General features: G+C 38.8%; 1 protein-coding gene across 1 annotated transcript in view; it reads left to right on the top strand.

Annotated features, from left to right (window-relative positions):
- The window catches only part of LMBR1 (limb development membrane protein 1), a 73,701-nt gene extending 58,635 nt beyond the window's left edge, over nucleotides 1-15,066 (top strand). The window contains exons 15-17 of the mRNA XM_020779719.3: nucleotides 6,754-6,820; nucleotides 10,162-10,323; nucleotides 11,961-15,066. Coding sequence (XP_020635378.2) covers nucleotides 6,754-6,820; nucleotides 10,162-10,323; nucleotides 11,961-12,046 — 315 coding nt within the window. The 3' untranslated portion in view covers nucleotides 12,047-15,066. The remainder of the gene's footprint in view (nucleotides 1-6,753; nucleotides 6,821-10,161; nucleotides 10,324-11,960) is intronic.
- The last annotated feature ends 8 nt before the right edge of the window (nucleotides 15,067-15,074 follow it).

The following is a 15,074-nucleotide window of genomic DNA, read 5'->3' as shown; positions in this document are numbered from 1 at the left end:
TATATCTACTGTTATTTTCTACTACTACTGCTTATCATCTCAAGTAAAATACCTCTAAAGAAGGACTGACTTCGTTCATTGTGCTTCTTTCTGCTGGACATCTGCTAAATTCTTCAAACAAAACACAACAGGTTATGGGATCCAGCCTGCGCTTCTGAGAGCAGCAAAGCTTGAGAGCAGTGAGTAGCATTGAAGATAAAACAGCGACAGAGAATGTCGGACACAGATGAAGGACCAGGAATGTCTGGAGGAGCGGCAGCTATAACTCAACAGATAACTCTCTATCCTATATGTCGTTTAACTGAGACAAATTATGCAGCATGGTCTCATAAGATGCAACTGCTACTGAAAAGGGAGTCATTATGGTCCGTAGTAGAAGCAACACCCACCCCCTTGACTGGAGAAAATTTACAAAAGGATGAGAGGGCACAAGCTCATATTGGCTTGAGCGTGGACGATGAATTGCTTGTGCACATACGAGGCTTGAACACAGCTAAACAATGTTGGGATGCACTTAAAGAAATCTACACACGCCAGTCTGTGGCCTCGAAAATAAGCCTGTCCAGACGCTTATACAATACAAAATTGGAGCCTGGAGGTGATTTACGAGCTCATCTTCGTCTCATGAAGAAAACGCTCAAAGATTTAGAGGACGTAGGAGTGAACATTCCAGAGCTACAGAAAGTACTAATTGTGCTAGGCTCATTAGATAGCAGCTGGGACGTATTTGCTCTGACCTTGGAGGCGATTCCGGAGAGCACATTAACTCTTCCATATATCACCAGCCGACTGCTGGAAGAGGAGGAGAAACGGCGAGAGCACACACAGGAAAGGAGGAGGGAAAGAACCCATCCATCTACAGCAAAGACAACAGAGAAGGAAGAGGCACCACACGTGTATGCAGCACGAAGATGCTACTGTTGTGGTTCAACATCTCACATTCAGCGCTACTGCAAGTCAAAAGAGTCAAGACGACGTGGGAAGACTGCAGGACGAGGCAAAGTAGCTGTGGTGAGAACACAAGATCCAGAGGAAGGACAATGGCTGATCGATAGTGGCGCCAGCTGTCACATTTGCTGTGACCCAACAAGGTACAAGAACTTGAAACCCTCCGAAAGGACTCAAGTAAGCTTAGCCAATGGAGCATCTGCAAAAGTTGAAGGGACTGGTAAAGTATATGTACCTGGGTTGCATGATGTAATATCTAACGTTTTATGTGTACCCTCACTCAAACAAAGCTTGTTAAGCGTATCATGCTTATTGCTAGAGGGATTCACAGTACAATTTAAAGGAAAAACATGCAATATTACAAAAGGGGACAAGTGTATAAAGGTGCCAATGAGAGATAATCTCTGTATCCTAGAAGCCACTCCTAAGGCTGAGATGGCAAGAGCATTGTGCACAAACAAAGAAACCCATAAAGCATGTGCACATCTATGGCATAATCGCCTAGCTCACATAAATTACAAATATATACAAAAAACAGCTGAATTGGCTCGTGGTATAAACGTGCAAGAATGTAATAAATATGTGGATTGTCACACCTGTAAGCAAGTAAAATCACGAAAAGCCCCTGTAAACAAGAAGAGTGACAGACAATCACAAAAACCTTTTGAATTGGTTCATGCAGATATAGTAGGACCATTCAAAGCCACGGTGGGAGGAGCAAAATATTTTCTACTAATAGTTGATGATTACTCTCGATTTACATTCTGTTACCTACTGAAAGAAAAGAGGGAAGCATTTCAAAAATTTAGAGATTGGGTTCATATGATAGAGCGCAGATTCAACCACAAGGTGGCGCAATTACAAACAGATAGAGGGGGAGAATTCATGAGCAATGCCATGAAATCCTGGCTTGAAAAGACAGGAATCCAACATAGGACTACTAACCCGTACTCACCAGCTGAAAATTCAGTTGCAGAAAGAAAGGCAGGAGTACTACAGATCATGAAAGATGCTTTACTAAATCAATCAAAGCTAAGTCAAGTATTCTGGGGGGAAGCACTACAATGTGCTACACATTTGGTTAATAGGGTATATAGTAGATCTGTAGATAACATTCCATATAACTTGCTGTATGGGAAGGCACCAGATCTATCCTATATCAGAAGTTTTGGTGCTTATGCTTTTGTACATCTGCCAAAATCCCAAAGAAAGAAGGGAGCCTCTAAAACTCAAAAACTCATATGTGTTGGATATTCACCTTTCACAAAAGGGTATAGATTTCTAACTAAAGATAAGCGAAATATAGTGATTTCCAGATCAGCTAATTTCTGTGAACAGGAACTATTACCCCAAAGAGAGGAGAATTATTTTCCTACATCAGACATACCCCTCATATTGCAGGAAAGAGAAAATGAGTTGACAAAGCAACATACACCAGCAAAAACAGATAGTGAGGATGAGGAGCATAAACCTTTAACTCCTTCCATAACTCCAAAAGCTATAAAACAAGAAACAACACCGCCTATAGAGCGCAGCCCTATAGTACAGAGAAGAGAACTTCCACCAAGAACAACAAGGGGAGTACCACCCCAAAGGTTCGTTGTAGGAGAAGCTGTAGCATATAATGTACAACTTGAACCCCCAAAATATGAGGACATTCTCGAATTACCAACAAGTGAAAGGAAAAAGTGGTTTGAAGCAATGCATCAAGAGATGCAAGCCATGAAAACACTCGGTGTCTTCACCACTTGTAATTTACCACCAGGAAAGCAAGCTATAGGTTGCAGGTGGGTATATAGAATCAAACCCCAGGAGGGAGCAGATCCCATATATAGGGCACGTTTAGTAGCAAAAGGATTCTCACAAAAGAAAGATATAGATTATGGGGAAATATTTTCACCTACGGTAGCAGCTCAGACCATTAGATATGTCTTAGCACTAGCAGCTCAAAGACAGTGGCATGTGCATCACTATGATGTACAGACAGCTTACCTGAATGCCACACTTGAGGAAACATTGTATATGGAACAAGCACCAGGTTTCGAGCTACCAGAAATAGGCATAGAGCAAAAGGTATACCAATTAAATCGCTCTATATACGGCCTAAAACAATCTGCTAGAAGATGGGCTCTACATCAAAAGGAAAAATTGGAAAGCTTGGGCTTTAAAGCCACAAAAGCTGATGCATGTTTATTCATAAAAGGTACAGGTAGTAAACAAATAATAGTGATATGTTATGTTGATGACCTACTGATAATGAGTGCTGATATGAAGCAAATAGAACACACAGCAATAAACCTAAAGAAAGAATTTACTCTAAAAGCACTAGGACCAGTAAAGCAATACCTAGGAGTAGAAATAGAAATAATACCAAAGGGTTTTGCACTGCATCAAAATCAGAAAATTAAACAACTCCTAGAAACATGGAGGATGTCAGATTGTAAACCGGCTAGAACTCCTATGACTGTAGGAAGCCAAATTGCAGAAGAAAATACTGAACAATATCCTCATGTAGAACAATACAAATCATTGTTAGGAAGTTTGCAACACATAGCCTTATGGACAAGGCCTGACATATGTAATGCAATTAACATTCTAAGTAGATATTCAAATAATCCAAGCCACAAAAACTGGACAGATCTAAAGAGAGTGTTAAGATATCTAAAAGGCACAACAGATCTGAAACTTAACATTACACCAGTGGGTGAACTAACAATTAAATGTTATGTGGATAGTGACTGGGCAAATGATGCAGAAGATAGAAAGTCCACATCAGGTAATGCCATAATATTTGGAAACACTTTGGTAGATTGGTCAGTAAAGAAACAAGCATACCTAGCATTATCAACCTGCGAATCAGAATTTGCATCAATTTCACAACTATGTACAAGTCTGGTATGGATTAAACAATTGATGAAAGATTTGGGAATAGACCAAAATGATCCAATTACTGTATATGAAGATAATATGGCATGTATAAAATTAGCCAACTCTGAAAAGGTTAAAACAAGAAGCAAACATGTGGACATCAGATATCACAATGTGAGGCAAGCGGTACAAGAAGGGATAATTACCCTAAATTATTGCCCAACAGAAGAAAATCTGGCAGATATACTGACGAAGCCTCTGTCAGAACCAAAATTCATTAAAGGTGTACAAATGATGGGAATGAAATGAATATGTAATATATATATGCCTAACAAATATGTAAAATGTACACTGTATAAATGAAATGTATATGTACAGTATACAATAACCAAATGAAGGTCTGTATACATGTAAAATTAAACTGTAAAACAATATATATATAAATAAGAACCAGAAACTCAGAGACAAATGGGAGGAGTGTCGTGGTATGGTTAAACCGGCATTTGTTCCCTGAGATTCTGGAAAGACTTACTAAAAGAACAGCTGCAAGACATCACAGCTGTAGCTGATAAGAGACATTGTATATAAGGCAAAAACGCCAGTACTTGGTGTGGGTTAATGTTGGTGAAGAGTTACGTGTGTAGGAGTGTTCGTTTGCTGTTAACTGCTGTATATCTACTGTTATTTTCTACTACTACTGCTTATCATCTCAAGTAAAATACCTCTAAAGAAGGACTGACTTCGTTCATTGTGCTTCTTTCTGCTGGACATCTGCTAAATTCTTCAAACAAAACACAACATGCAGAACCCCTATTATGGCCCCTTTGGGCCTGTTTAAACACTGTGTGGTCTGTGATAACAAAATTCCACTTTCCGACGGCCACGCCAAGTGTCTTTTTTGCTTGGGAGAGGCACACCAGATGTCCTCCTGCCAGGACTGTAAGAACTTCAAACGCAGAGTCCTCCATTCTCGCTTATCCAGATTAAAACTCCGTCTTTGGGAACAATCCCATCAACCAACCAAAATGGCCTAACCTCCTTGTAAGGCCACCTCACAAACCAAATCAATGGAGAAGGCTCTTTCTGAAGCCTCGAAACAATGTCCATCGACCACACCATCCCACTCCGACGCTCAATCCACTTCGTCTAAAACTTTAAAAACCCATAAATCGAAGCACTCAATACTGAGATTCTTGATATCTAAGCCCTTCACTAAATGCCAAATGTCCACCAAAGCCTCTTCAGTTCCAGAGCCTTCTCCGCCTAAAAGACCTAAACAACATAAATCTAAAGCTGCAGTCATCTCTCAGCAGCCTCAACAAACCGCCAAATCAATTTCTATTGGTTTGCCTTCTGACGATGACGGAATCCCTTCTCATCAACCCTGCTCCCTGAATGGGATAACAGAGTTAATCGTTGAACATCTTCTCTTCCCAGTCCTGAACACTGTTCTGTGAGCAACCCTTCTGTAGTTGCTTCACCTGACAGGGTTGACTCTGAACAACAACTAGAGACCATACCTTATTCGGTAACATCTGATCGTCCAACACGACCTCCTCAGAGACATTGGCCCCAACAGTCCCTGGAGCCATCTATTTCATAATGTGTGGCTTAAACCCACATTCAGCACTGTCACCAGGTTGCCATCTGCCCCAACCAGTGCTCGACTGGACAAACCGCAACCACCAATCAGCCAGTGCTCTATCCAGCTCAGTCATATCTTCTCATGGTGGGCCTCGTTCTCAACAGCCATCGGTGTTGAAACAGTCATATCACCATGACCCACATGGACTCCAACCTGCTCGCTCTCTTCAGGCAAGCTTTCCATCAGTTCTAGACAACACATTTTAAGAAGGATGCCAACAAACTGGAGCAAGTTCAGAAGAAGGCAACAAGTATCATCAAGGGAATGAAAGCCAAGCCCTATGAGGAAAGTGTGAAGGAACTGGGCATGTTTAGCCTTGAGAAAAGAAGACTAAGGAGAGATATGATAGCACTTAAAAGGGAGTTTCCAGGATGTTTTTTGTATCATGCTTATTAAATGATTAGCATTTGAACAAGGACTCTTGACTCTCCAAAACAGGGCTAAGCAACTTTTAACCCTCCATCTGCTGTTGACTTGGAATGCAATTGCCCACCTCTGCCCACGGAGCTCTGCCCATTGTTGGTTCGTAGCATTCCCTGTCCATCCTGGAATTGTTCGTATCAGCATTCAGATTCTCTTGAATTGAAACATAGCAACAAGGGTGGGCTGCTGTTCATTTTGAAACAGAGTCCAGGTAGAGTCACAATTAATGGCTGAAATCCTGTTGCAGAACTACTCATGCTTAAGCAGAAGCAGTAGAAAAAATTGTGGCAGAGTAGCAGTAGTATCTGTGAAGCACTTTTGCAGATTTGTCACACAACAATACCATTGTGAACCTAAGGCTTGACACACTTCTGCAGGTGCAGCTTGAACAGCATTTGAGCAGTAAGGCATAATATCCCTCTGAATGCACAAAGGCTAGAAACTTGAACCCTGGTAGGATGTAGCTGCCTTGGGTCCTTTTAAGGAGGAAGGTGGGGTGGGCATGCATGCATGCATGAATGTGGTTGATATTTTGATTGGAATCAAAACAGTTTTACAACTGTACAACCAATACTGGGTTACATGTAAAAGCGTATGTGGTAGTATATGCCAACATCAAAAGTGCATGTGGTTTGTTGAGCACTTTTAGAGGAGACTTATTTGTTTGGGGGTGCCTGGCATACAGTCCTGGAGGATGGCAGCAGACCAAAGAGGACCTTGTCCTTTGGCATGAGCAGGGTATAAAAGAAATAAGAGATGGTGTGTGTTTTGCATATTCTACTTTGTAAACGTAGCAATTAGTATTCAGAACTCATCAGCCTCACTGCTTTTAACCGAAATAACATATTTTTTGTTTGTTTATTTACCAGATAATTGGTAACTGTGTTTCTATCTTAGTGCTTAGTTCAGCTTTGCCCGTTATGTCAAGGACATTGGGTGAGTTTTATTTCAGTTAAATAAATGTTTTTGAAAAAGTATTTGCATTTGATGTCCCTTCAACAGAACAGTAAACTGATTCAGTCTTATTTTTAAGAAAATGAATTTAGGCTTGAGAGTGGTGGTGGTGGAACTCTTAAGACGGTGCAGGCTATATTTGTTCCTCCTGTGTCAATGTATTCCAACTATTGTTGTTATATGCTGTCAAGTCAGAAAAAATTTATTGCAAACTTAAAACCAATCCCTAAATGAAGTGGTTTTACCAGTTCCACCCCCACTTCCCCTGTGATTTTCCATGGCACATCCAGGAACATGGTCTCACGAGTCCTTGTCCATCACTCTACCCATTACACCACAATGGGTACCAACATTCCATCTGTAGGATTTGTAAATATAGATCATAGGTTTATGTTTCCTGCGCTTGGGCTTTTCCATTGGTGGAGAGTCCAAAAACCAGAATTTGAGGACAAAATGCAGGGAAAACTCAAAAAAGATCCTAGCTGAGTTACACATTCCTGACTTCACCGTTTGAGAACGAAACTCAGCAGTGAGAATCCTGTATTAAGAAACCCTGGAAACTGAGGATGCAATCACAAGGGCATATTGCTCACATTTTCAACCACTTGTGGCACGGTGAAAGCTATTTCCAAGTGGTCACACAACATGGAGAATAGCACTCCAACCTGACCCCTATCTGTGCCCAAACTGGTTCAGCAGTAGGGCTACTGCTTTTGGGCCTGAGCAAGTCCCCAAGAGATGGATAGGTCACTCTGAAGGAGACCACTCCTGGCAAAGCGACCCTTTCTGGTGTGATCAGGTGGAACAATTTTGCTAACTGATTGCACTCTGAGCCTCAAAGCCAGGTTCAACCAAGAGTGGAATTAAATAATTATAGAATTAAAAATAGCTTTGAGGGGGGAGAGAGCATATGTTAAACAAAAAAGAGAGGAATCCAGAACTGATGGCTGAGTTAGATGACAGATAAACCAACAGGACCCCTATCTTGCTAAGACTGAACTTCAGTTTGTTGTCCCTTGCTCCATCTATTATAGGCCTAGGCACTAATTCAGCACTTTCATTTTCTCACCTTCAAAGCCCTGTGTCCTAAATGAAATTGAGCTGAGCTGTAATCTCTAAGAAACATATTCTGGAATTGGGGATGTTAGTAGGAATTAAACAACTTAATCACAGTGAGCTATTGCAATTCTATTCCCCGGGTGGGCATGATACTCAAAAAGTTACCAGTATTGAAAACTACAGAGATCTTCAAGTATTTGTTGCAAGATCAGTCTTCTGCCCTTTTTCCAGGATCAGCATGGAAAATTTCAGTGCTGAAAACCAGTCCTGTAGCCAGATTGTCAAAGAAATAGGAGTGTTATCTTCTTGTTTGAAAGCCCATATTGTATAATGGATAGTTATAGGTTTGGATGTGGGTGACTAGCTTCAGGCTTCTTTATACCTTTGTAGCTTATGAACTGGCCGGAGTGAAACCCCTTTTTGAGCCATCTTATAACCAAAATACAAGATCTAAATAAATTGTCCATATAGCATTATCAAATTAGAGAAACAACTGCAACCTATATACTTGGGCTCTTACAATGCAGGTTGGAAATTTGATAATTCAGGATTCAGGTTCAATGCTGACTGGAATTTGGTTACCTGTATTGGAAAGCCTGTACTGGCTTCCCTTCAGTACAAAGTGTTGGGGCATACCTTTGATAACTTCTATAGGTTAGGACCGTCTTTCTCCATGCAGTTACTAAATATATTGTCTAACTGTATCCTCTTGGCTCTCTAGCCTTCTGAGAGATTATGAGCTGTGAATGGAAAATATATTTTTCAGTTTTCCTCTGCCCTCTGTATGCCTTTTTCCAAAGAGGTTTATCTGGCACTACATCTCTGAGAACTTATTTTTGCACTTCCTAAAGATAGAGGATTTGAATTTAATAAATGTACATGTGATTATTTCCAAACAAGAGTGTGAATCCTGAATGTACTACAGTGATGCCTCGCAAGACGAATGCCTTGCGGAATAAAAAACTCGCAAGATGAAAGCGTTTTGCGATTTTTTTTGGTGACTTGCAAGACAAATTTTTCTATGGCTGTGCTTCGCAAGACAAATAGGAGCACATTACAGTAATTAAATTTCAGTGCATTCCTATGGGAAACAGCGGTTCGCAAGACAAAATTTTCGCAGTACAGAAGGACTCACAGAACGAATTATTTTTGTCTTGCGAGGCATCACTGTAAATGAAATTTTGTTAGACTCATGAGAATAACAGCTAGTAATGTCTGATGTTCAGAAAGTGCTACTTCATGCATACCCAAAGGCTTGGTCAAAAGTATTTAATCTCCCCCCCCCTTAAGAAGCAGATCTCTGTGCTATTTCACAGTACATTGACAGAGATGAAATACTGATGGAAAACATACAGAGTAAATATAAAAAAAAATTAGTGCAGTGGTCATGATTGATGCAGTTGCGGCTTTGCAGGAAGCAAATTTACGACAAGATGGCTTTAGTTTCTCGAGGGTCTACAAAGGAAACTCTTTAAGTTGTTTGCCATTGATATAAAGGGAAAAATAAAATAGAATTGAGGAGTTAATGCTAAGAAATGCTATAGACATAGTTGTCTGAACAAGATTAGTAAAGGGTACAGTGAGTCACAAGTTGGTTTGCAAAATATCAGCATGTACATTAGATGTTATGGTCAGTCACATCAGCTTGATGAAAAGAGAGAAAGAAATTAAACAGATTCATAGAAGCATTTTATATTATTAATAAAAGTAGGTTTGGGGCTGTGCTACAATGGGAAAAGCAAGTGGAAATAATTATACCTGTTCTAAAATTAGTTATAATCATTTCTTTAAATGCAAGATGGAGCTTTCTAAGTATGGCAGCATTGTATCAGTCAGTGGCTTACGAGGCTGAGGATGCCATGGCCCATTTCCGAAACAACTTGCAAGGTACTGTGCCGAGCAGGTTTTCCGAGATGCTCCGATCTTTCCTTTATGCTACCCCTGCATGGCCTGGAGGACTTTGTGAAATAAATAATGTCTACTTATGCTGTAATAAATAATCGCTTTCTTCTTTGTTTACATCTTACAATTTGAATTATTTCTCTAAGAGTTTTAAATTGTTCCAAAAGAGTTATTTTCACTTTTAAAAAAGAAAAATGCCATATAACAAATTTGATTATTTAGCAGCATAGTTTCTAGTGATTTAAATCTGATGTAAAATTATGAAAAAGGTTATTGGAGATTTTTTTCCTTGTAATTATACAAATACTGCCTTCAATTTCTTGTTTCTCCTGAACATCCATTTTGCTTCTCCTCTTCCACAGGCATTACAAGATTTGATCTTCTTGGAGACTTTGGAAGGTTTAACTGGTTAGGAAACTTCTACATTGTGCTGTCCTACAACCTGCTGTTTGCAATTATGACAACACTGTGTCTGGTTAGAAAATTCACCTCTGCAGTTAGAGAAGAACTACTTAAAGCATTAGGTAATGTCTTCTTTTATTTTTTTTTTTATGTTAGTTGTATCATACCAATGTAAGCTTAATATATCCCAGAATTATAGTGACCAGATGTGATTAGGAGTAGTTGGCCGGTATGGATGTAAAACTAAGGGCATATCAGCCATTTAATAACCATGTACCTGTTATAGCAAGGTGTTGTTGTTCAAGGTAGATACGCTGAATAGTTTTGTGTTGCACGAATTCTCCTTTTTTCCCCCTTGTCCTTTAAAGCAAAATATTTATTTTGTTTGTTACATTTTCAGTGTGGAAGGGATTGTCACTCTCAAATCGGCCTCCTCAGCCACACTAGACGCTGTTCCAAGTCCTCTATACAGAGCACGTTACCATAGTCTTTCGGGACTGAAGGATGCCTAACCTAACTATTGTTACATTTGTAGCCTGCTTTTTCATCAAATCTCACTTAAGGCAAATGACAATAAAAAACAAGGCAAAATAAAGGGATGTTAATAAGGCAGATCGGTCATATTCATAAAATTAATAATGCTGATGAATTATCGGTTAAACCAGCTGCAGTGTACGTATTTCATGTGTGTAACAAGCCATCCTGTGAGATCAGTCAGTAGAAAGTCTTATCAGAAACAAGGTTAAACAGGCAAGGAGTTTGGGGGCCAGGGAATTGCTGGCAAAGAGTCAGTGTGTCAGATTCCTTCCAAACGTAGTTTGGACATCAGGAGGAAAGAAATTAGGGCATCTCTCAAGGATACTGAAACTTGGGCTTGACTCATCAGGACTACTAGCATGTTTGATTTGTGCTCAGAAACAAGACGGATATGTGATGAAGATGCTACTGGACTGAAGCCTGTACAGGTGGCCCGGGAGGAGTTTTTGAAACACAACCCCACCAGAATTCTATAAGTTAGCACCTTTGAAGACAATTTTGCTTCCAATTAAGAAACCAGTGTAGATATTATCAAGTGCTGAGTAGTATGATTCAGTGTGCAACAGAGAATATCTACACTGACTTCTTAACTTGAGGCAGTTGCCCTCCAGAAATTATATTGTTTGCATTGTACTGGCATAAAATTACAACAGGTTTTTGACTACTGTGTTACAAGAGTTCAAGGAAGATATCATTAAAATACGTGTCACCATGATCAGATCTGACTTTTCTGTAAATAGGATTTTCCCCAGTTTTGATTTATATGCCTGTTACTTTGCCTTGGATAATGAACAAGCTGCAACACCTGGGAAGAGGTGGGAATGTAGAAGCTGCACATACATCAATTCAGTCCACACAAGAGATAGTCTGTGTAGAATGTATCATGGAAAACTCACCCATAACTGCTTTGACTGGTCTGGGATCATTATCCGTAATATTTTACTTTAGTAACCAGGGATATGGACCAGGGATTAGGAAATACTGTATAAGTATTTTGTGATATTACAGCATGAAGCAGATTCTGCTGGACTGGAAGGGGCAGAGGGACAGCTTAATGTGCAGATGCTCTTTTTAGCATTTATATCCATATCCTTGCATGGTCCCTCACAGACAAACAACATAGTTATTTGGATAATTTAGTGAGAGAATATCTTTTTTTAAAAATCACCTGTTTCTGTCTAAAATGATACATATTTTGCATTGACCTTATTATGTTTTGCAGGTTTAGATAAACTTCATCTTTCATACAATGCAAGAGACTCTGAGACAGCAAAGCCCTCTGTAAATGGGCATCAGAAAACACTGTGAAAAACAGTCACTGGAACTGAGCCTTTCAACTTCATGACATTCCTGTCACTTCATTGCACTTTTTTTTGGTATTGCTTTCACCTTTTTGTATTTTGGGTCCAAGCCAATCAGAATTCACCTAAGAAAGTTGAGTGTGTAAGGTTTTACTTTCCTTCGTTGGATTGGTCTGTTTGCTCCTACCGTTGTTGTCAGCTGGTGCTGAAGTGAAACCTGGAAGCTGAAGAGAAACTTGCATTCCTCTTTGAACAGACCTCCACACTGGTCTGTTAGTGTATAAGGTTGCTAATCTGCTGTGCATAAATACTTTTCTGAGGAATGAGTTTCTGTGTCTGAAATGAGCCTTGCTAACTGGAAATGGCAGCAATGATTCCCACAATACAGTTGCTGTTTCCCAACAAGATTGCATTATGAAACTTGTGGAAAGTGTGGTAATGTTCAGAACTGTTTTAATATGCCTATTTAATCAGTTTGCACCAAGATTGTGTCTTAAAATAGCAGCAGTTCTTAATTACACACTCCCCAGCAAGTTGCCACTAGAAACAATTTCTATTGTGACTCTTAAATTAGACAAGAACTTATTCTCATATTGTAGTAGTAAAACTGAATTGGAAAACAGTAATTTTACAGACCTCTGATCAGTGTACATAATATAGTATCCAGAATAGTTTAACAATGCGGAAGTCATATTAATAAGTATTATGCACAGAAAATTCCCCATATTTCTCATTAATTTGTTTAGTTACTCATGATATATATGCCTCTATCTTTTTAAACACAGAAGAATTGGTCTAACATATCACCCTGTTCAGTTTTTTTATTAGTACTAAAATTTTTGTTTTCGATTAGGGGCTTGGATATGGCGTGTAAACAGAGCAAGCGATTCTGTTTAATATTGCAACTTCTGAAGTTTACAAACCTGTGTGTGAATAATGAAGTTGAAGGAACTCAACATTGAGTTTGGTAGGTCATGTACTAAGAGTAGAGATGGGCAGACTGTAAAGACCACTGTGACTGCTTCAACTGTGACTGATGCTGCAAAATTATAGTTGGATGAATGGACATACTGCATAAATGACTGCATTTTATATAGGTGTGATAAAAAAGACGTTAACTGGAATTTCACAACTTGAAGCACTTAACCTTAGTTCATAAATAATCAGTATTATGTTAATCTCAGTAAACCTTGCTTTGATTGGCCATACAGTGTCCCAGATTGCCTAGTAGGTATTAATCTTTTAAAAAAAAGATCATAATGTTGCTACTAACGTCAATAAGGTTCATAAATACACCCCCAGTGGCTTGACTTCCATATGGAATTAATTATTGGATATCAGAAACATATGACTCAGTGAATCAATTTGTATTAAAAATTGGGCAAGAAGAATGTGCATATCATACATAATATGTTTACTAACACAATGAAAGTGTTAATTATAACACATGGGGACCAAAACGTACTTTCATGACAAACTGATATATTTTAAATTTAAGACGTTTGCTGTGGTGGAAGCTTAGGATAATTAGTTTATATTGTTCAAATGGATCAGCATCGGCCCCTTACTATTAGTGATCCGACGTTCTCACTAAAACTAGTAATATAACCAACAAAAATTTAAATTGATTCTATACAGTACATCTATATATACCCTGATTGAAGAATAGACTTGAGATAGCAGTTATCCCTGTAACTACAGTGGTCAGCACATATTTGGATCGAAGTAGAACAGAGCGATTTGAAGAAATATACTTGTTACCATGCTTCAGACAAGATTCATACAAAAAATCTGTAGATTTAATCAAGGTTTTGGTTTAGGCATTGTTTTATCTTGTGTTCAGTACTGTAGTGGTTTCAAAATATGTTGCTGAATTGGAGGTGTGAAGAATCAAAAATTATAGCAAATTGATTTCAGATCAACTTGTAAGCATGCTGGAATAATCAGTGTAGATAGGGAGACTGGCAAAGAGGGCAGAGTGTACTTGATTAAATCAGTCATGATTTCAAAGGGCACTAACATATTCCCATTTGTATTAATATGAGATGTGCAAGAGAGGAAATGTTTGATTATATTTTTATAGATTGATTGACATTAATACATGGGACATCAAGAGCCCACCCCCATTTCACTCTGAAGAATGTCTAGGTATTTGTAATTAGTCCAGATACTGATACGTACTAAGATACACTTGATTTTCTCCTTTGGAAACTTTTTATGCCCAGTTAGAGAAATCGGAGTGGTTGATAAAAATATATATAGTGTTCCACTGTGAAATTCAGTTCCCCCTTGACTGTTTATGGTTAACTGTTCTGGAAATGGATGTGAAATAAGAAACACCTAAGAGGTATGTAATTCAGAATCTCCCTATCCTGTCCAGCTGGAATTATATGGTATGTCTTGGGCTTGTCCAGTGTAAAACTGTCATTTTACAGCGTAGCAGAAACTATTTTACAAATTAAATTTAAATACTTTAAGATTTCAATACTTTAAGACTTAACAGAGACTTAAAAGAGTGTTAAGTAAAAGGAGTTAGTAATTCATTGATTGATACTGGTAATGCATTGCTAATGGTTTGACTCTGTTCTGTACCTTTCTAAGACACAATTGTTTTTGGTTGGATGTCAACCATCTGCTTCATTTAATATGAGCTTAAGCACAAAGAACTAGGTATATATAAAAATCAGACCAAAAAATGTAAGTTAAGCGTCCTAAGTGAGCTGTTGTTTGGCTTTCTCCTCCAGTGGTTGATAGCACTGTGTGTTAATGCACCATGAAGATCTCACTGTAAAGTATGAGCACATCTTTCTGTTCAGCCTTTAAAGCTAAATTCGAGTGAACACAGGGTTTATTCAGAAGATTCACTAGGACATTGTTTACAGATTGTGTTGTGTTGTTTATCTTTAGCCCTCTTTCTCTGATAACTTTTACATTTGCCTGTTTTACTCTGTTCTGTACCTTTTTACCTTTTACATTTGCCTGTTTTACTCTGTTCTGATTAAAGGATTTGACAAGATGTTCTTGTAAGACATTGT

The sequence above is a fragment of the Pogona vitticeps genome, chromosome 6, assembly GCF_051106095.1.
Source record: "Pogona vitticeps strain Pit_001003342236 chromosome 6, PviZW2.1, whole genome shotgun sequence".
Classification (NCBI taxonomy): domain Eukaryota; kingdom Metazoa; phylum Chordata; class Lepidosauria; order Squamata; family Agamidae; genus Pogona; species Pogona vitticeps.
This window is presented reverse-complemented; position numbering and strand designations above follow the sequence as displayed.